This window comes from Rhinolophus hipposideros (genome assembly GCF_964194185.1).
Source record: "Rhinolophus hipposideros genome assembly, chromosome: 7".
Lineage (NCBI taxonomy): Eukaryota > Metazoa > Chordata > Mammalia > Chiroptera > Rhinolophidae > Rhinolophus > Rhinolophus hipposideros.
The window spans coordinates 48,415,362-48,438,347 of NC_138053.1; the positions used below are offsets into that span (position 1 = coordinate 48,415,362).

The 22,986-nt window shown below is 41.7% G+C and overlaps 1 protein-coding gene across 7 annotated transcripts in view; it reads right to left on the reverse strand.

The window, feature by feature from the left end:
* The window catches only part of RASGRF2 (Ras protein specific guanine nucleotide releasing factor 2), a 230,559-nt gene that overhangs the window by 24,476 nt on the left and 183,097 nt on the right, over positions 1 to 22,986 (reverse strand). For all 7 annotated transcript variants that reach the window (XM_081052886.1, XM_081052889.1, XM_081052888.1 and 4 more), the window contains 2 exons: positions 18,405 to 18,511; positions 2,113 to 2,225 (listed from right to left, as the gene is read on the reverse strand). In XM_081052886.1, the coding sequence (XP_080909012.1) occupies positions 2,113 to 2,225; positions 18,405 to 18,511 (220 nt within the window). The remainder of the gene's footprint in view (positions 1 to 2,112; positions 2,226 to 18,404; positions 18,512 to 22,986) is intronic.

A 22,986-nucleotide genomic window follows, 5' to 3' on the forward strand; every position in this document is an offset into this window, starting at 1 on the left:
GCATATGGTCCTTGGTGAAAAACGTTGAAAAAAGTTTGGACACCCCTGATTTAAAGTATACATTACAATCTCTTTTGTATCGACAAGGTGATGAAGCCCAAGGAAAACTGAGTTTGACTAAGAGCTAGCCTGGTTTTACTTGGGCCGTATCACCTGGGATGGCAGAAACTCTTTTTCCCAAGAGCTCCTCTCAGTGCTTTCTAATACTAATTATAACAACAAGTATAGCAGTCATATGAATACTAATTATGTTTCAGGCATTGTGTTAACCTCTATACAAATTACATCATGTATTCTTCACAACAACCCAATGGTGTAGATATTATTAGCCCCATTTTATAAACAAGGAAACTGCGGTTTAGACTGGATAGAAAACTTGATAGCTGCAAGTAGCTGAGCCAAGTTTTAAACCTGTGACGTCCTGCAGAAGTTAAAATCAGGCAGGCTCTGCTAGAATTACGCTCCCAGGCTGTGCCATTTACTGAAATTTCTGTTCCTTCTTGATCTCATACCTCTAATTTTTAGGTCATTTATTTAACAAAGAGAATTTGCACATCTTAAGCCTGATGAATAATAAAAACCTGGGATGGTAAATAGGAATCATGTTAAGTGCCAACTTCAATTAATTGGTAGTGTCAAGTCAATGAATTCTGCATTTCGTGGTGCAGGCAAAGAGCTCTCATGATTGATTGGAATGCCTAGTATGGGGTGTTGTGAGGGGATGGCAACATGAACGCTTCGTATTCTCCAATCCTGACAGTCTTTCCCAGCCTGAATGCCCCCATTCCCCTGACAACCATCCAGTCAAATGTCTGGGGACACAAACTTCTAGAATGTGGTTTTAAAATAGCAGTGTTTTAAATACAAAGAGCATAATAAAGTGTTTCTATGAAGAGAAAAGGAACAGTCATCTCTCACAGACATAACCACTCATCCACTGAAACCAGACTTTATCTGAAAACGTATTTATAATTTTAAAATCTGAAAATAGACAGGATAACATAGTCCTTAAATTTACTGAGATGTTTTCATAGAATGAAAAAAAAAATGAAGGACTAGTTTCCTAGGGTTGCACTAATAAAGAGCCACTGACTAGGTGGCTTCAAACAACAGAAACTTACTGTCTTAGAGTTTGGGAGGCTAGACGTCCAAAATCAAGGGTCAGCAGGGCGAGGTTTCCTGAAACCTGTGGAGGAATCCTCCCTTGCCTTTTCCTAGCTTTTGGTGGTTTGGCTGCAATCGTTGGCATTCATTGGTTTGCAGCTGCATAACTCCAACCTCTGCTCCATCTTCACATGGCATTCTCTTTGTCTCTCTGTCTTCGCATGACCATCTTCTTATAAGGACACCAGTTATACTGGATTAGGAGCCCATCCTACTGCAGTACAACTTTACCTTAACTAATTACATCTGCAATGGCCCTATTTTCAAATAAAGTCACATTTTGAGTTACGGGGGAGTAAATGTTCAATATATTTTTTTGTGGGGAGTAGGGGTATAATTCAACTTATAACTGCTCCTAAATCAAAGGGAGGGCTGGCGATGAGATCTTGAGCTAATGGGGCTAAGAATGTCTTGTGGACAGTTGTTAAAACATTACAGACCCAAATCTGTCCTTGCTGCATCAGGGAGGGACTTCCAAAAACATGGTGGACTGAGCTAAAATGGACTCCCCTCCACACACAAGCATTCTGGATAACAAAGAAACAATATAGCCGAGCTTAGAAGAAAGAAGGTTGCAAATGAAGAGGGAACTAGAAGTCAGAATAATGAAAAAGTACCACAGGAGGAAAACAAATCCCTCGGCCAATGCCTGCTGGGCTTGCAGGAGAGGATCCTCAAGGTTTCCTCCCTTTCAGTTTTGGTTCTGTAATAAACCATTGTCTGCCCACACAAACAGGAGCAGTCGCACTGCACACAAGTTGTGTTGCCCAGTCTAACATCTTCCTGAGGCAGCAGGAAAAAGGTGACAGGTAACATTACCAGTGAGAACAGAATCCTTGCTGCCCCAGGAGTCTAAGATATATCCTTCTGGTTTGACAGGATCTTATTTTCTATGAACATAGCACAAATTGACCAATGTAATTAATAGGCACCTGCAATTGCCTTTACCTCAGGATATTTGCTGTGGCTTTCCTTTCTTGGGGAAGAAGGTCTGGGTCTCGCAAAACTTCTTCAAGCAAATTTAGGACATTCATTTTCAGTTCATTGTTGAGTTCAAAATCCTATAAAATAAAATGCATTATTAAAACTTTTAGTTTTAAAGGGTTTTGCTCTGTTATGTGTGACACTGTTTCTCGAGACAAATTCTCTAGAAGCTATGTATGGAAGAGAATAAAATGTATGGACCCTAGACTTTTCCCCAGAGATCCTGATTTAACGGTTTGAAATGAGGCCCCTGTTGTTGGTATTTCTGACAGGCTCTCCAGGGGATGGGAATGCCTCAAAGAGATATGTGCTTCCCTTAGCCTGGAACACTGTGCCTTCTCCCCACTTTTACTTCCATTCAAATGGTCCAGAAGGTGATATATATTTTTCCCCAAGAGCCTTCTTTAGCTGACCCAGTGGGGTAAAGAGCTTTGCCTTGGTCATGGCGCCCTCTATCATAACGTACTGTAATGTAAAGGCTGATTTAATTGTCTGGTTTTCCATTGGATCATAAGTAAGATCAATAACTGGGGTACAGCAATCGCTCCAAAAATAATTTGCTGCAAGAATAAAATCTGTCATGTTGGCAGTGATTTGAATGAAGAAGAACTTCATTATAGATACACTAAGGGCTGAAGAACAAATGATCTCCACAAACTGATGGGGCTGAGTCAAACACAGGAGACTGAAGGGACAGACACCCACTGGGCATAGTGGGGACAGTATAAGCATGAAAATGAGAGTAATAAGTAATAGCCAACTGAATCAAAGTTCGTACTGATGCTCCCAAACAAATACATAAATAAATATATAAAGAGGGTGGAAGAGAAAACTATCCTTTATAATGGAATTCCAACTAATAAATGCAAAGGAATAAAACAATTAGAAAGTCACCATTCTTGATCAAAGCAGTAAAAACTGATCAGGTGAGGGTCATGAATGGATGCTGGACTTTATCAGGAAACAATAATGTCAGAGTACTCCCTTCCCCGCCCCGCATGCACACACACCAAAAATTATTAATTACACAGGGAACTCTGGAGACACCACCTTAACCGAGTGATCAGAGTTACCATCACCAGTGTTGGAACAAACCAACACCATGTATCCACTAATGGAATGCTCTGTCAAGACGCATCACTCAGCATTTTTGCTCACAATGCATAACTTCTCATTTGCATTGTGAGGAAGCTTTAACCTGTGTTCTTCAAAAATGTTAATGTCATGAAAGACAATAAAAAACTGAAGCACTGTTCCAGTTTAAAGGACACCAAAAGGACCACAGCTAAATGCAACATGTGGACTTGGATTAGATCCGGGATCAAGGGGCAAATGCTGTCGAGGGCATTACTGGGACACCTGGCAAAAACTGAGTCTGGACAACGTACTAGTTTAGAACATTCTATCATGGCTAAATTTTCCTGAATTTGATCATTTACTGAGGCTATTTAAGTGCAGATCCTTCCTCATTTGGGGGAGGAGAGAGAAGAGAGAGAACACAAACATGATAAACATATTAACTATTAGTGACTCTAGATGTGTATCTGTACTTTTTTTTATTCTGACATTTTTCTCTTGATTTGAAAATTTTCAAGGTAAGAAGTTAAAAAACGAATAAAAAGGTAAAGTTGTAATCCTTGCACTCCATGCATTCTTATAAAACACCAACAGGCAGCATGCTGGGATTGTCAGGTATTCGGGGATGACCTGGGCACCGCAAAGTCCTGTTTTCAACTTACTCTGTTGGACTCTCTTTGTGCAGTCAGTCATGAGCGTGTCTTTTCCCTCCTACATTTTAACTTAAGGAAAGTAATTTTGAAGCACTGATATTCTGAATTATTTTAAATGATTAGAGAGAACATTACTAACTGCAATGAATCTAATAAAAAAGCCTACTTTTATTATATCTAGTAAAGTAGGGGCAAAAAGTTCCATGATTTCACAAACTGTAGACAGTGCAAATTCTAACTTAATTTGAATTGAATATTTTTGTGTCCCAGTTTGGTGGAGAACTGAGTAATAAATTTTCCTTAATATTCACTGTCACTGTTTGACAATCAGTATCATTTCTTGCCACTGGGGCTCGGGGCAACACAGATGTTAGTATCTCTTATCAATCTTAGGCCTTCAGATATGTTTTCCAAAAATTTTACCCATATTGTCCAACAGCTTCTTGGCTATTGATTTTTCTTTTAAAATGTATGCAAGAAGAGAGTAATATCTTGCTGTTTTTTCCTTTGTCCCACTCTCTCCCCCAATTCAAGGTAAAGGGAATGATGTTTGTAGACAGTTGATGATCTCACCTACTTCAATCTTCATATACTAGCAAAGAATTTCTTAGCCATCAGGAGTTGGTCTTCTTAATGAATATTTGATGTTTATTAGGGAGATGACAGAGTCTTCCTGTGGGTGTCTCTACTAATGTAAATAATCTGATTATCATAAATGGATTACTGTGAAGGACATTAGGCCAGAGTTTGGACCTTGCTGATCGCTAATTAGTCGTTTAATCAACAAACATCATTAAGTACCTGCTGTGCCCGTTGCTGGGCTCAACAGGGGTAACGTTTTTGAGACCCTCCGAAGGTAAGTTGTGTGAAAGGTTTTGTGAAGGAAAACATAATGTAATTTTATTATTCTGAGCTCTGGGATGACTAGTATGTGAGAGACCATTGAAAACTAGGTAAAATCTGCCCAAACACTATTTGTAGCGTGATGAATGGTTACAGGTGAATATTCACTCTACTGATGATGTAGCTCATATAAAGCAGATTATCTAATGATGGCTGAGTATGAAATGTAAAACTTCTCACTCATAATTTCCCCTTACATTTGCACAGGCTTTTGTTTTATTTATTTATTTTCCCTCCAAGATCTTGTTTCACCATCGGCCGCTGGGCTGAGAGGAGACATGTAAGGAGGTAGTGGTACAGGGACGAGAACGTGGGTTCCATCTGCCTCTGATAAGAGTCCTTTACACCTGCGCTTCTCAAACTGTCATATGCCCATGAATCACCACAGATTCTGATGCAGCAGGTCTGGAATGAGGATTGAAGATTCTACTTTTCTGATGAACTCCTGAGTGATGCTGATCATACTTGGAGAAGCAAGATTTTACTTTTTATTTTTTAATTTATGCAAAACACAACTCCTTAAAAACTGACTAAAACATCTGAATCCTTTGATGTAATACCTAGAGTGTAAAATTTTCGTTTTTACCAATGTGTGTAAAATGCAGAATTGGCCATTCAAAAGTCCCTTTTAAAAGCATACTAGCTACTACCCAATAAAATGAAATCTGAAGCATCTAAAAGTCACTTGCCCTATTTAAATCCACAGGTAGAGTATTCTTAATAAGCCTGCCTGACAGCCATTTTGTAACTATCTAGAATCTAATTTTTGGCTACATTTCCCTAAGCCCTGAAATGGGAAACGAGATTATCAGGTGGGAGAGGATCTCAGGCTCCTTCTCCGAGGCAGCACTCGGGGTGCCCACAAGATGGCGCTCCTGGGTCGTCTGGCTACCGGGCGTTGGCTTCACCTTTCGAATTGGACCTGGCCGGCTGGGTACAGAGGGAAGCAGGGCTCTCAGTAGGGAAGCTACCTGCTGAAGGTTACCTCAGAAAGCTTCATGTGCCAGGTGAGCGAGCCCTGTGGCACTAAGAGGACCCGAGGCATACACTGAATTGAACATAGCAAGAATTTATTTAGGTTAGTTTTTGTTTTCCAATTTATGAAGCAGGAATATGGAAGGAAGCAGATGATTAGAAAAAAAGGAACCACCTTGCTTTCAAAGGCGAAGAGCCCAGAAAATGCAAGACTTTTACATTTCAATGTCTTAAAAAGAGACCATAGCTCCTATTCTTTCTACAGTTACTGAGCACCTCAATATATAAGGCTTTGGGGGAGAGGCAGAACAGTGAACAGAAGTCTGGGCAGAGGAAGGAAACACTAACCAATGGAACCCAGGGAGAGAGACTTGAGGGGTGGGGGGCATCTAAACGCAGGCGAAAGCATGGTAGTGCTCCACTGAGTTGTAAGAGAGGGTCTGGACCTGGAAATGTAGGTCTGGGAACTCCCTGCCAAGAGGGGACAGCTCAAGGAAGTGTTAAGGAATGGAGTGTGGTACACAGCAAATGCTTAGGAACAAAAGTTACCAATGGAAGAGGCTAGAATCCTCCTCAAAAGATAAGCTGTTGTGAGATGAGGATATTTTACCAAGGTTTTATCAACGCTACTCAAACACATTCATAAATGATTAGAAAGTCAGTATTTACCCTAGGTTAGGGAGCAACTCCTGGGGCAATTATAACTAAGCTTAGTTATGAATTTGCCACATGCTAGGTGATACTTTAATAATTTTATTATCTAATTTAAGCTTCAATACCAAATAGTTACAGTCCTTATTATTCCCATTTTACATGCAAGGAAGTCAAGGTACAAAGAATCTAAGTATCTCATCCAACGTCACATGGGTAGCACGTGCCAGACCCAGGACTCAAACCCAGGCAGTGTTGGCTGAAGCCTGAGTTTTTAACTGCTATCCCACACAGAAAAAGCGGCTATCAGCGAATTACTGCTGGTGGCTTGGGCTGAAAGACACCTCAAGTAGTAGCTGGTTACCATGCTAAGTCTGGAACTATTTCTCACCTATGCTAACAGCCATTTGAGATACAGATCTTGAGACTTAGCTCCAGACTAGATCAGACAACAGACACATAATCTGTGAGGCAATAAATCAAATTCTCCATCACTTTAAAACTAATCCCTGCTGATAGTTTAGGCATCTTAGAAATTATATTCATTCTTTCAGGAGAGCAGGATAATCATTAGTAATATGCTATGTATGGCCAAGGGAATTCTAGGACATTGGAAGAAGCTGATTCAATAAACACAGTTTGAGGGTAAAGAGAATTATGAGAGTAATTTTCTCACTGTAATCAGTACAGTGCATTCCTAGCAGTGGCCAGAGTTTTTAAAAGGAAAGTGGAAATACTGCAGAGTGGAGTAAGACCTCATAAATAATTTTAAAACCTGGAACAAAGGGCTCATAAAGAAGGGACTGAGGATGTGTTAGGCTTAAAAATAAGAGCCTAGGGTTTGACTTAATGACTTTCAAGAAAATGAAAAGGATGCTGCTGTTTTCTGTCTTCTTTGACTACAGAAGATGAAGAATTTAATTTAAATTGTGGTGTAGATTTAGGTTAGATCTGGGGCCATTTTATCAACTGGGAAACTGGGTAAAGATGCTAAGTGGTCTCCCCAAGATCTATGCAAATTAACCCTGGCAGCTCTAGGACACGCTTCTCTGGATTCCTCATGTTCATAAACTAGAGGTAACAAGCCTTGATACTAGCGTGTTTCTTCAGCTCTTTTGAGGAGGGGAACCTTTATCCAGAACGTTAGTATTGCAACTGGATCCCAGGGGAAATTGTGCTGGCTTAAAGCTGGCAGGGGAGACTCTGCATAATACCTGCCTGGCCTTGTCCACTCACCACCACTCCTGGTCTGCCCACCTGCTCGCCACCCCTAGGCAACCTTGACTCTGAATCAGGGTTTCTCACTGGAAAAGTGAAAGGCAGGGTTTTCCAGCATGTCCCATCACCTAACTACAAAAATATTTTAAAAGCCTCTTTGTTCACCACTATAAAAAGAATAGCCCTACTGAAAAACACGAAGAAAGGCATTAAGTTTGGAATGAAACCCTAGGAAGCAATACGATAGTAATTCTACACTTTCCAATACCTGTTCAACACTCACTAGTTATTAATTACTCATAAGGTTCTAGAATCTTCCAAGAGGAACAAAACATATAGGAAATGTGTACCTATCATGTAAGAGTCTACGTACCAGGAAAATTTAGTAAAATCCAGATTTAATTAAACCCCAATTTGGTAAGCACAGGTGCTCCTACTGGGCCTTCAAAATATTTGTTGAATGAACAGACAAAAGTTCATGGGAAGGATACATGACTTTGCGACAAGTGGTAATAAGCGACCTAATTGTTCTTAAATTGGCAGTTGGGGAAATTATTTCAGCAGATGTGAAGTGGGAAGCTACTAGGAGAAAGCACAATGCAAAATGTGGAAGATATGTTAGAACAAAAATAACTGGGAAGAGGCAAATGGCAATGAAAGACACCAACTCAGCAAGATGGAAAAACACATGCAGATCATTTATGCGATCATTTTCTAACAAATGACTCTGCATTTGAATGACTTGCTAAAATTCACCCTCTAGACCTGAACAGCTGTGCTTTTAGGAGTTTTAAATACCGCCCCCCAACCTTGAAATCAGATAGCTCCCATGCTTGTATCTGAAGCCTCAAAAGAGAATCAGTCAGTTTAAAAAGAATTTATCAGGAAAAAAGAGAATTTTTCCAGATGCTGTGCTTTCCATTGGTTTCCAGATAGGTGGTTAATGAACATGGATTGTAGCTTTTAAGACAATGACAAAGACGGGAGGGCAAAAGTAAAGTTTGGAAGGGCCTGCCTTTAATCCTGATTTTTCAGTTTTCTTAGTTAATGAATGCCACGTGGCAAAAAAAGAAAAAAAAATCTTTGAGCTCCACTCGAATACAAGCCTTAGGAAAACTATAAGTTCTACTGTGTTCTCCATGCCCTGATTCGTAAGAGGGAAAAACACAGATAAAGGAAGCTAGCTGGTAGGCAAACTGTACATCACCCCTTTGCCCATGGAGAAGAGACCTAGAATCATAGCATGTGATGGAAGTAGACCCTTTGACGTCCATCTAGGGAGACGTTCTCTGCAAAGACATTAGGAGATACTGGTTGATGGCATCTGGGAGCAGAGTGGACAGGAGAGGCACACAAAGAAAAGGCCACAAGTGAAGCAAAACCTCGGGGCGTACACAGAGCAATGGATGCCCCGAGTTAAGCTGGCTCCAGGGAGTCCTGAGGTGGCTCCAAAGTGCCAGAGGGGGTGAAGGGTCTGAGGACTCAGTCCTGCATGCCATGGTCTGCAGAAGTGCTTTGAGACTCCTAGGGTGATGGGGGAGGGTGCAGAATGTGAACTGGGAAAAATATGGGCTCTCCACAGCACTTTAGTCAGAAATGTTTTACGACAGAGATAAGAGGAGCTCGGTGTACATAAAATCCCATTTGGTTGCTTCTCAGTGTTTTCTCTGTTAATGAAATCCATCCACAAAGGTTAAAGAATTCCACTGACTCTATAGGGAAAGCTACATGTCAGTCACAGCAACTAATAGAAACTGAAAGTAAGTTCCATTTAAGACACTGGCTTCTTAAACTCTTAATTCTCTTTCACACTGACTTAAGTAAATCCTGTTGTAAATGTCTCGCCACACATTTTTTTTTTTAAGATAAGCACGGAAGGCTTAAGGAGAGTTTTAAGGATAACAACAGGGTTCCATAAAAGATAAGAAAAATCTTAGATAAGTAGTTAAAGGAACTGGGAATCTTCTTACTTGGTTGTTTACCTGGTCCAGAGAAAAAGAGTTTAAACAATGAAAATCTACCTTCAGGACTGAAAAACGAAAACCCATACTTATCAGGTTCCTTACATTTTACATTTTCTACAGCAATCTAACACATAATTAATTTGTGCATAAGAACCCCATACAGATCAGTTTGCCAGTTTTTCAAATGAGGAAGACAGGAAGCGAACACTGTAATCTAGGTAGAATTCAGGTTTCCAGATTTCTCTCCTCACCTGAGTCCTCACCAGGAACTAAAGTGAAATGTGATGCCCAAGGCATTTTGTTCTGAGGGGAGAAGAAGAGGACAAATGATAAAATAACAAGGCAGGATCAAATACAACAGTGTGAAAATAAGCACCAGCCTATGTGTCCAGGAAATCAGGAGGAACCAAACAGAGCTTAAGTTGCTGGCCTAATTAAATTAAATACCGCACTCTCTATGTCACTTTGGCTGCCTTCCTGGAAAATAGGAGTTTGTGAACAAACACTGGTTTGTACCCTGTGGACATGTGGCATTTCTTAGCTTGGATAGGCAGAGGTCAACCGGGAGTGGTATGGGCAGACAGAAGCAAATGGGCACCGATGGATAAGGACGAGACGAACACGACAAACTGTGTAGCCCATCGATTATCTTCCCATTTGGTGATTTTATAAACCATTTGCAAGGTTAAAGCAGTAGGCTTCAAATTTGACAAAAATGACAAACAAATCTGTCATTAAAAAGAAATAATTCATAGCGGCCAGTACCTCACATTGCGACTAACTTCTCTCTTGTTCCTGGCACCCCATCAGTACCCACCGTCCGGGGACAGGCCCCAGGAGATGCATTGCACTTTGGGGCCCCTGAGCCAGGAGGCAGCATCCTAATCCACCTGTCAGCTGGGATGTCTGGGGTCTCAAGAACAGCAGAGGTTTCCTGACCCGTCACCATGGACAGCACTAGCGCCCATGCTGGGGCCGGTTTCCCGCGGAGGCTGGCGTGGGAGCTGCTCATCGCCATCTGAACACACGGAGACACCTACCGCAGTGGCCAACAGAAGGGAGGGAGTACTCGCCCCACATCGACTTTTAGCAATACGAATTCTTTGTTTAAGGGACACAAAATAGACTCTGGGGCGAAAGTAACTTTTCTGAGGAAAGATTTAGAAACAGAGCGAGAAAGCATTGTCAGTGTAAGCGTATGCTAGTCCCACTGTTTGGAGTCACAGTGGTGTTTTACATTTTACATGGTGAGTGATCTGCATCCCGGCGATGACCGATGAAATGGAAAGCCTGTGAACTTAGCGGTGATGGAGAGCATGAGCTGGGCAGCCAGCAGCCATGTGTGAAACCTGCTTCTGCCACTTGCTCTCTGTGTCACCTCTCTAGGCTTCAATTTCCCTACCTGTGAAACAGGGATAGCAACAACGTCTGCCTTCTTTCCTTCCAAAGCCTGGAGTGAGGAGTCAATGACTTCATATTGGAAAACGGCTTAGAACAGTGCCTGACACATAGTAAGCGATAAAATAGTGGTGACAGAATTTTCTTAAGACGGTGGGAGTCTGTTATGCACAACGTGTCCTCACAGAGGAAACTGCTTTCTGAATGGGGGGGTGAGGTTTCCAAGTTGCCCATAAAAGACCATGTGCTCCATATCATCATGAAGACAATCTCAAACCTCAGGCTGGCTCAGAGAGCATGTCTATGGAACCCGATGGCTCCTCCTCCCAGCTCAGTACCAGTGACACACATCCCCTGGAAATGGACATTGGCTCATCCCATCCAGCTGTGGTGAAGACTTGGGGAAAGGGGCTTGTCAAGTCCTGGGCATCTTCGAAGAGTGAGGACAGCAAGCACTCACACACGGCAGAGCTGCTGCCCAGGGAGGCAGGCGTTCTTCCTCCTGCCAAGAGCTCAAAGTTCATACTCTGCAGTCTGCCTTGCAAGTGGAAAAGAAGATCCACAGCTCCAGAGCTGAGCCTGGGCAGCGAGTATGGCGGGGAAATTCCCCCACGGCAGACAGACGGGTAGGAGTGGGAATAGACAAGCAGGGGGCAGAGACTGAGGGCAGAAGAGAGCTGGGGGCAGGCTGGGAGCTGTCAGTAGAGACGACAGGAGCCGCCTGCCAGTGGCTGGCTTTCTTACACATTTCATTCTCCCGCTCACATCAAAAGTCTGTATCGTGCTCATCCTGGCCCAACTTCTTTTTCAGGTTTGGAACAAAGAATAATTATGAACGTAGTATTCTAATTCGATGCTGGATTTTGTGTTTTACTAAGCAATGCCAAAAAATTAAAAGATGTAAAAGGGCCCCCTGTCATCTGTCAAAACAACAAACAGAAGACATGAACTTCATAAACTCCCATTCTGAGACACCCCGATCCAGGCCATCACTGCAGCCCCCATTTTTCCACCTCAGTCAGTCAATAGAGCATGTTCCCACTACACTACTGACCTGGCCCTCCAGGCTCGAAGCCAAAACATGAGGATGTTCATGGGAAACATTCCCTTACTGGGAAAATACCTTCATCTTACCTGAAATTTATAATCCCAACACCAATGTCGCATAAAGGTTTTACTTTTGTCTACATACACCGAATATAAGGTGTGGCTGCCTTTAACAGGCTTATTGCTAGAGACATAGTGCAGACCACCCTGTCAGGTTCCTATTTCAGAGGAATGGGACACTGGAGGACAGGAAGGAATTCTGAGCTGGACGTCAGAGAGCTGGGTCTGGCTTGCTGCTGTAGTTTTGAGGGGTTTAGAACTGTACAGTTAGACTTTCACCATTAGTCACATGTGGCTATTAAATTAAATTAAATATTATCAAAACTTCAGTTTTTCAACCACACTAGCTACCTTTCAAGTGCTCAGTTAGCTACATGTGGCTACAGGCTACTGTTCTGGACATTGCAGACATAGAATGTTTCCGTCATTACAAAATGGTCACTGGGCAGGGCTGAGTGAACCTCTCTGAGACTTAATCACTTCACTGGTGAAATAAGGGCAACACCATTTACCTGCCAGAAGGCCTGGGTGTAGCCCAGATGCTACCCTTATAGGGCTCTACCAAGAAGAACCATCCGTCCTGTTTTGAGCCTCCACCTTTAACGGTTTCTCTAATAGGTATTATGTAATCCTCACAATCATTAGACAGAGTGATATCATCCCCACTTAAATAGAGGCTTGCAGGAGCTAAATAGTTTACTCAGCTGCACAGCTAATACATGATAAAGAAGGATCTCAGTCCAGATAGCTGACCCTGATGCTGTCCCACGCTGACCTATACTTCCTTTATCATAAACAATGATGAAATCATCAAGCAACAGTACTACTTCTCACTAAACTGCTCTGTAGACCATCCTCCCCCACCTGACTGTAGTTTGGGGGCTGGCACCAAAGGCTTCCAGAACCTTTTAGTTACAAAAATGATCTTGTTTCTTCAATCAAAATGTCCAGTCCAATATATTAATTAAAATTTCACTTTGGTCCAGAATAAGACATTTCTCCGCTGCCCTAGCCTGGCCTGCTTCAAGCCAGAAAGCCTACACAGGAAGCACCTTCTCTCCTCTTGCTTGTGATCGCTTCTGACCTTCCAGGTTCCAGTCCAGGGGAAAGAATGTAGCCTGACGTGCTGGTGCAGGTGGAGCTGGCTCTGATTCCCTCTCAATGTGGCAGATGCATAGTGGCGAGCTCGTCCTCTTACGGGTAACTTGGTGGGACTTCTGGAGCCTTCTCTGCTGGAGACTTAAGGCCAGCTACCCTGACTCAGGCAATGTCTGATCTCCTGAGGCTCACTTTCAATTCCCCTTAGGCCTTAGAAGATTTTTATTATGTAAGTAGCTCATTTTGGTCTGATCTCATGCTTTCAAAATATTCCCCTTAGCCTACAATTAAGGAAATGAGTGATTGTTTTATTCTTGTCCATTTGCCATTCAGATGGTATACAGAGTCTGAGGAAATGAATTGTAACCTACAGGCACAGCTGCAGGCTCCTTTATCAGTGCCATTCCGTGGTCTGTAAAATTCCTCAAATAATGGGCAGAGTATCTTTAGAGAATTAGTTGGTCAATAAGACAATTCAAGGGAAAAATTGCCATAGATTACACATACAAGGCCTTCAACAGAGACTCGCGCACAGATATGAATTGTCTATAGCCAGCCTCGAATCCCTCCCCCACCTGTCTGCACAGAAGACACAAGCAGTCACAGGAGCATCTGGTGACAAGCTCAGCAGCTCTGGAACCTGCAGACACCTTGGAATCATGCAAATGACATGTAAGGCCTCCCAGCAGGAGACACGCGAGAAGCGAGAAGCATGAAGTGTGTAGAGTATGAAAACACGTCCTTTATTTACTCTCTATACAAACAGCCCTGATTTCTGGTCTATCAGTGGTTAAAGTCTCTGTCTTGGCTGACTTGGAAACTTTAAAGGGTAGAAAATGACCTCCTGGGGAGAATGAATACCAACAACATTAAAATACAAACTCGATTTGACAACTATGACCAGGTGACTATCATCACCCCAGGTTGCAGAACTCTGTGATGGGAGGTATCAAACTGAATGGGACAAGCATCATCTGCAAGGAGCTTACGGGCTAGGTGTTGGGCGATGAAATGTGGAAACTGGAAGGGACTTAGTCACACAGATCTATATGGTATCTTTCATGCTTGTTAATTCAGCATAGGCTTTAATTCTCACCACACCCTTGGGGGAGACACAGAGGGATGGTTGTTCCTATTTTCAGAGAGGAAATTAACACCCCGAGAAGCCAAGTGACTGGCTCAGGGCCCCAGAGATGAGACAGTGGCAGAGCTGGAAGAAGAACACCGGTCCCCCAACTCTGTGCTGCTGCTCCTTCTGATAATCCAGAAACAAGGTATAGGGGAGAAACCAAGCTTTGCCTTGTGGCTTCACTTGCAACATAAAAGGTACCAAATGAGCGAAGAAGTACAACAAAATGAGGAGAAACTAGGGCAGAACATATTAACAGGTGAAAATTTTTAGAATCAGAAAAAAACATTTTAGCTTTACCAAATACTTACTAAAGAAAAGGCTAGAAGTTTCTAGAAAAAGAAATGGCATTCTAGCACCACACTGTGAGGGCGGGGTGGGGCGGGGGAAGGGGGAGTTGAGCATGAAATTTTATTTCTCTGGAGAACCAACACCTATATCTCTGCAATTTTTTATTTCTCCAGAAGTAAGTTCAGGGTCGTATCTGCCAATATTAGTAACCATTGATGAGAAATGATTGCATGATATCTAATACTGTGTGGTAGACTCGATTCTCTAGATTATTTGGGGATGAATCTACACCTAGTGGCTTCACGGTGGCTTTTCTGTTCTCTGTGAATTGGTGTCCCTGGTTAGTCTACCATGTGAGGAAAAAGGCAATTGTTCCCATGTTGGGTTGTATTTTTGAAAAATCAAGTACAACCTCCTACTCATTTTTTTTTAAAGCTACTAATTCACAATAATCAAGTTGCCAAATAATGCTCTTCCTTAAATGAACTCAACTGGCACAGAGTGACTCAGATAATGAAAAATCCTCTTGATCAAGCCCTTCATTTTGTGATGTGAAAACCAAAGACAACAAAGGTGACCATTGATTGGCAGTCAGATTACAGCCCAGGTTTACGGACCAGCAGTCCCATCTCACAGCTAGACACTGCCTTTAAGAGAGTAAAGACCTTTCGACAAACTTAGATAAAGCTGAGTTGTTATTGGTTCTGTAAGTACCATAGTGGTCGCTTTGCTTATGGCCATCAACTCAGGGGCCACACTCACACCTCCTCTGAACTCCACTGCCTCAGGCTGAGTCCACAGTCAGTAAGAGGAGGCAGTGGGCACACAACGTGGCTTCCAGGACCATGAGCTGAAACCAGCGCTGTGGGTTCCAAGTGTTTACCAATCCATCACTAAAAGTCTGCCTTGACTTCCTCAAACTGATCTCTGAGGAACTCAAATGACAACCAAGAGCCCAAAGCAAGTCAGTAAAGGGAAGAAGGGAAACCTGGACACTGAAGCCAGCAAAAACTTGTCCTAAAACAATTGCCAACAGGAGAAATGTTACAGAAACATCCTGCATATGTGTGGTTATACAGACAGGATGATGGAGGACTCACTGGGATGAGGAAGGTGACAGAATATACACATGATGAGTTTACACCAGGACAATCAGACACCAACCACAGACCCCCCCAAATCTTCTCACACACACAGGGAAGGTAAGAAGAGACAAACGAGGTAAGAAGAGACAAAGGTAAGAAGAGACAAATGAGTAAAAAGAGACAAATGGTAAGATCTTTCTTTGGCACACCAGGGTCTAAATTTTATAAACATATCAGGAGAAAAAACTGAATACCTGAGCAATTTCTACCATCCACATATGGCTCTGAAGGAGGGAGTGTCTGAGAAGCTGGGACTCCCAGTGTGGCCTCTCTAACTGAAAAGAAAGAAGTGCTTGCTTCTCGGTGTATAAGCACATCTGAAATAACAGCCCACAGAGTATCTGAACCATCCAATCGACAGCTAACACTTAGGGTGCTCTTTGGATTAGAACTAAAGATCACCAGGACACAATATAAATAAAACACACTTGTTTTCTCATGAATCCATTTTCTATTCCAATGATTTGGTGCTATTCACCTAATACTGCCTTATAAGCACACATGTATGTATGTTTGTGTGTGTGTATTTGTATATGTATGTATATACAATGTAGCTATCAAACCAGAGGATAACACCTATTGAAAATCTCTTTATTATAAGTGAGGGGTTCAGTATGCCAATCTCTCCCCATTTTTGAATTCTCTTTACCAAAAATAAAATAGCTATAGCATATTGTAATTGGCTTTGTGGTACTTTCCAGTTATTATAAGAGTTGTATGTGAGTTGTAAGGGGTTCCTGTTTGAGATAATTAGAAAAACAGGGCACTGAGGATTGAGAAAAGGGACGAGAGGCTGATACGGAAACAAGGTTAGTTTTTGTGGGAAGATTTGGAAGAGAGGAGGGAATCTTGGGCCAGGTAAACCTGGGCTTTGGTTTGTACTGTGATGGTGTGAGTCTTGGCATGAACTTGCACAGGAGAAGCTTAGACCAGGGAAGAAAACCGAGCAGTATCTGCTTGGCCCTGTCTATCAAAGTTACTTTGCATTTCTGAAGCTACTAAAGTCAAGACCCTGAGTCAAAAAACCAGACAGCAATGGGATGAATGGTCAGATACAGGAGAAACCTCATTATCGTGTTTTATCTGCAATGGGCAAAAGGGAGTTACAAGAAGCTCACTGAGATCATAGAGGATACGCTGGACATTTCCAATGAGTTAAGGATGGTTCTCCGAATTTGAGTCACATAGGATCCATTTTTACTTAAGATGTGTTAAAATGAAAATTTTACATCATTTCTTTAACGTGCTATCTTTGTTGTTTTTACTTAATATTTAAGAATTTGTAGATGATGTAATACAGAATTGTACACCTGAGATCTATGTAATTTTACTAACAATTGTCACCCCCAACAAATAAAAAATGAAAAAAAAAAGAATTTGTATGGGCTTACTGGTGGTGAGGTGCAAATTTTTCTTAATTAACGAATTCTTCTATCACAGGGATTTCAGGAGCATGGCCCTTTCAGGAGTGACCCTATCTGATAGCCTATCATTACCAAGGCCCATATGGCCTCTGAGAATAGAATGAAGTGAAACCTGGAACTCCTTGCCCTTTTCTCTATTCCTTAACTAACTCACATTTCCTATGTTTCACATGGTGTGATCTGAGCCATTCAGGACACCTCTTGTCTCCCTCCAAAACTTTCCATGCAGGGTGCTAGCCAGTCCAGGAGGCCCACCCATTATTTGGCAGTGGATGAGAAAAGCACAATGCATGCCTTAAACCAATGAGGCCAAGGGGTCTGTGCTTTATTTTAGGAAATTGGTATAAATTCTACCAACTTGCACTGAAAACACACAAATAGATAGCAAATAAGTGTCCTGTCTGTGTGACCCAATTTAAAATTAGGATACTAGGCACCAAAACATCAAAGAGCATGAGGCAAAACATGTCCTGAATCAGGCTGAGAAAACTACCTGACCAGATACCAGACTGTCTGGTACCAGGGTGTTACCTCCAGGGAGCACCTACTGGTTACCTCCAGGGACACCTACTGTTTACCTCAGGGAAGCACCTGCTGTTTACCTCAGGAGAGTACCCACTGTTTATCTCCAAGGGGTATCTATTGTTTACCTCAGGGGAGTACCTGCTGTTTACCTCAGGGGAGCACCTGTTTTTTACCTCCAGAGGGCATCTAGTTGTTTACCTCAGGGAAGCACCTGCTGTTTACCTCAGGGGGCATCTGTTGTTTACCTCAGGGAAGCACCTGCTGTTTACCTCAGGGGGCATCTGATGTTTACCTCAGGAGAGTACCTGCTGTTTACCTCCAGGGGGCATCTGCTGTTTACCTCAGGGAAGCACCTGCTGTTTACCTCCAGAGGGCACCACTGCAGCTGGCACAATTCCACTTACAGAGAGGGCCGTATAACCAAATGATGCTCCTTGCATGGCATAGTACAGTGACCCTGTTGTGGGTCTAGCACCCACAGCCCCTGTCATTTGTAGCTCTGAAACAGTAGATGTTGGCAATATGTGTGTTTGCTTTAATCTGTATGTGTATCCTCCTATTTCTTCCCTTTCTACATTCCAATTTCAAGGTTTCAAACCCTAACTCCAAAGAATCAGGAGGCATTTTACATGTATAATGACTTAGAGAGTTGATGTTTTATAAATCCTTGAAAATAATTAATGAGGGCACTGAATTACCTGTGCGTGCTTTGAGACCCAGTGACGGAGGACATTCAGCACTCGATTGGTGGCTGTTCTACGTATAATAAACTCTTTGTCGCATATTCTCTCGGTGTTGTTAAATCCTTAGGAGAAAAAGAAACACACGCATGTTCTAATTAAAGCCAATTCCCAGAGACCTGGAAAAAGTCACTTATTTTAGGACAGTAGTTAATGAAACTCACAAATGATAAATTTTGGCAGAGAAGTGCAAGTGGCTTCAGATGGTCGTGAACTCTACCTACTTACCTATATACCCTCAGCAGTGGGTCTGCCACATAGTTACAGGTGCAATTAAATGAATAATGTGCACATATTTATTAAAGGTCATTGATTAAAGCTAAAGCTAGTCTAGTGACACTTCCATTTATGCCTGTCTTGATCTATAATATAAAGCCAAGAAGGAGTTTTAACAAGTATTTGAGTCAGCATTAGTTTATACTTTTGCCCCAAAGTGATTATATAACCAATAAACTTTTCAATACTTGTAGATGTGTTACCATAGGTGGGAACAATAGGGCGAAGAGGGAGGGGGGAGAAAAAGGAGGAGGAGGCAAGGTCAGCAGTTAAGGAAAAAGTGTACTACAATCTGGCCAGAACTGGATTTTGGCAGCCGAGAGGGGATCCAGAATGCCAACTTACCACTTTAGGTGAACTTTAGCTGATTCTAATAGATTATAATATTATTAGCATGGCAGCCAAGAAAAATCTCCACCCCGTGCCCCATTGCCAAGACAGTTCTGAGAGAGCCAAATAAAGACAAAAACTTCCCTTCCAACCAGAAGGAGTGGTCAGCAAAGACCCGCCCCGCCTAGGAACACCTAAGACTCCACCTTTAGGTCCTGACTATTCCACCCTTTCATTTTAAGTGGAATAAATTCCCAACCCCACTTACATTCCGCGCAGCTCCTCTTCTCTGAGCCTGCCTGCTCTCACTATCTTGAGAGGGCACTACTATTCTCTCTAATAAATCTAGTGTTTGCTTAGCCCGTTTGGTGTATCCTTCATTTCTTTCCTGCTATGAACACCAAGAACCTGTTGTCTGGCAACACGTGGATGAGCCCATATCTTGGTTTGTAGAGGACCCAAGTACTTCATTATACACCCATGTACTGAGAACCAGTATTGCATAGTGGTTAAGAACATGAGCTCTGCAGACAGACTATCTGGATTAAATCCCTGTTCTCCCACCGTACAAGTTACTTCACCTCTCCGGTGGCCAGTTTCCTCATGTCCTACATGACATAGTAAGTGTACCTACCTCATAGAGTTGTTGTGGAGATTAAGTTATTTAACACACGTTAAGCATTTAGAATGGCACCTGGAACAACAGTAAGAGCTCAATAAATGTTAGGTATTATTACAATTGAATATTGGTTCAGTGTGGTTTGGGTCCGCACTGTGCCAGCCTGTCTCCATCTTAGCCACCTTTTCACTATCAAGAAACTATTTTAACACTTTTCTACTGATTATTTTAAAGGATTCTGCCTTCCAATCATAATTAATCATAATCAATTAATTATGCATTTCCTTTAAATATTAATTCAAGCCTTACATAACATCACTGGCAAACTTCTTCAAAGTTCTCTATACTCACTGATTCCATTTCCTCATCTCCTACTCCAAGCTTCTCACCCCATCTTACAACCATAGCAGCTGCCATTAAAGTCACCAGTGACCTCCATGTCCCTATATCCAAGGGATATCCATCATCTCTCCATAGAAATCTCATCTAATGATCACCTAGGCGCAAATTACTCACACATTTATATCCCTAGAGCTCTTCTTTAAGCTCCAGATCTGCTACATGCCAGACATATATCCACATTCCTCTTGACATTTTCCTCTTATGTGTTTCAAATACCTCAAACTCAACAAATCCAAAAAAAAAAAACTCATGGACTTTCCACCAAACTTTGTCCTCTTCTAGTGTTTCCTATCCCAGTAAAAGAACACCATCAGCCATCCAGTGACATAAGCCTGAAACTTTGGAATTGTTCTTGGTCCATCTCTCTGCTCCTTTCTGATAATTTTACCTGCTAAATAAATGTCAAATATGTCCATGTCATTCTACCTACAAAGTCAAAACTGGAGCTGAGCTACCAGCAAGTCTCACCTGGTCTAGAGCAACAACCTCCCAACGGGTCTCCGTTGTCACTCTTGCCTCCTGAAATCTGTTCTCTGTGAAAGCCACTCTTGCTTCTTTTTTCACTTCTCCAAATAAGCCCTTTCTTGCCTGAGTTGGACAAATGCCCCATAAACCATCTCACAGCACCATGCACATTTCCTTTCCAGCACGTTTGCTATTTTACATTCATCTATGTGATTATCTGATCAATATTTGTGTCCTCCACAAAGTCCTGGATCAGGTATGCTTTTGCTGAGAATGAGCACCTACCTGGCATGTAGCTGATTCTGTACACAATATATGTATATTTGCTAAATAAATGAATGAAAACCTAGGTAGTAGAAACTTACTAAGCATTTATTGAATGTGATATGAATGTAAAAATGAGTGAGTGAAAGACTGAACGAACAGTCTTCAGAGCTTATGAATGAGAAGAAATTGGTGGGCTTGTCAAGGCAGAGGCCCCTTCGCCATTCTCCTCTTTGAATGCAGATAAGCATCTTCCACCCCGTAGTAGACGCTGTCAGAGGAGGATGAGTGCTCTTGACAGTCCAGCTTCCTTGAAAAAATCTTTTGCTATTAAAAATTTAGAAATTCTGGGTAAAATGTAATAAATATATTTTTAAATGCACAGCTGAGTTTTCAAGAAAAGGAGGATTTTTCCAAAGCCAAACACCCAGAAAGATCAGAAAACCAGAACCAAGCCTCAGAATTGATGCTGACTACCCTGAGAGGAGAGCAGGAACCAGTGTTGGTAACATGGGATTTGGATTGTAACATCCACATGGTTCAAAAGATAAAGCCCCAGGGCTTTCATGAAGTTCAGGTAAGGGAATGGGAACTGAAATTCCCACCTTAAGTTGGGATTCTCAAAAGATCATCCCCTCTGTGTAGGTGGGCTAGAAAAAAATCTCTAATCTGCACAAGGAGATAGTTAAGAAACTTGTCTGCCTCAGCCTGGATCTCAGTGGCGGTGGAAGAAAGCCTCCTTGAGAATTAATAAGCACTGACCCAATCATGTCGGTTTAAAGCTCAGAATGAACCACTGTTGTGTGTTCTGCTTTTCTAGACGAGAAGTTTAATTAGAAAGTGGCCCAGGCCAGTGATAGCCCCGACAAATACACACTCAAAATCTCTCTGGAGGGACACACACTCAACCTCAGCCTTATTGGATTACCACCGAGAAAGGCCCTGAAGAAAAACTCACAATCAAAATTACAAAACACACAAACCATCCACCAAGAAAAAGGATCAGTAGACACAGGGATCAGGAACTCCCCACTCTGCCTTTCTACTACTACCAAGAAATTCAGGTACTAGAACTTTAAGCTTCCTAAAATTAGGGTGTTTACAAATACTAGTAATATAAAATTTCAATCGAAATTAAAAACATGAGAAAAAGAATAAAATAGTACTTTAAAGGTTAGATTTTATAAGAACCGCATAAAACTTCTTCAAATTAATAAAATCATTCTATAATTATTGTTGAAAAATAGACAAGTTGAAATTTAAAACCCCACAGGGGGATAAACACAGATTAGACTCACTTGAATAAAAAAAGAGCAAACTGGAAAGAGATCTGAAAAATAGATCTGAGAAAATTACCCAGTACAAAGAGTGAAAGGGATAGAAAACAGAAAAAGGGGATTTTAAAACATGGAGGAAAGAATTAGAATTTTCACCATATGTCTAGTAACGTTTCAGATGAAGAGAAAAGAAATCAGAGAGAAGCAATGTAGGAAAAGGGTTTTTCAGACTTTATGAAGGACATAAATCTTCAGGTTCAGTAATTGCAATGAATCCCAAGCAGGTTAAGTAAATGAAAACCACACCTAGACAAATAAAATGAAAACCACACATAGAAATGGCAGAACTCTAAGACAAAGATATCTTTGAAACAACTGGTGAGACTATACGTGCTATCTATAAGGGACAGGCAGAGGAAAAGGATGGGAAATGCTATGGGAAATGGGGAAAGTATATTAAAAAGCTCAGATTAATCAAATTAAAGTAGAGGCCTCAACTGGAGTGATAGCTGGGGAATAATAAGGAGTCAGCATTTTGCTGGAGGATAAAAGTCAAAAGCTCTTGAAACACTGAAAAATGTGGGATGAGGCAGCTCCCACCCACATGTGTAAGTATAAATATGATTAGTAGATGAGACAAGAACAGAAAGGGTGAAAGATGGGAATGAGGAAGGGGCAGAAAGATGGTAATCAAAGGGAAATGTTAAGAGAGAAAAACAATTTTAAGAGAGCTGCTATTCTTTTCAAGTATTTTAGAAAAGCATTTACCACTACTGGTTCCTTTGTGTCTGTGTCAGGGTTGGGTGGAGAAGGGAGTTTACTTTGAAAAACAGGCAAGAAAGGCAAGGAGCTTTCTTCTGCCCGCCAAATTATTTAGTATCACACATTAAAAGACCACTTAATGGGT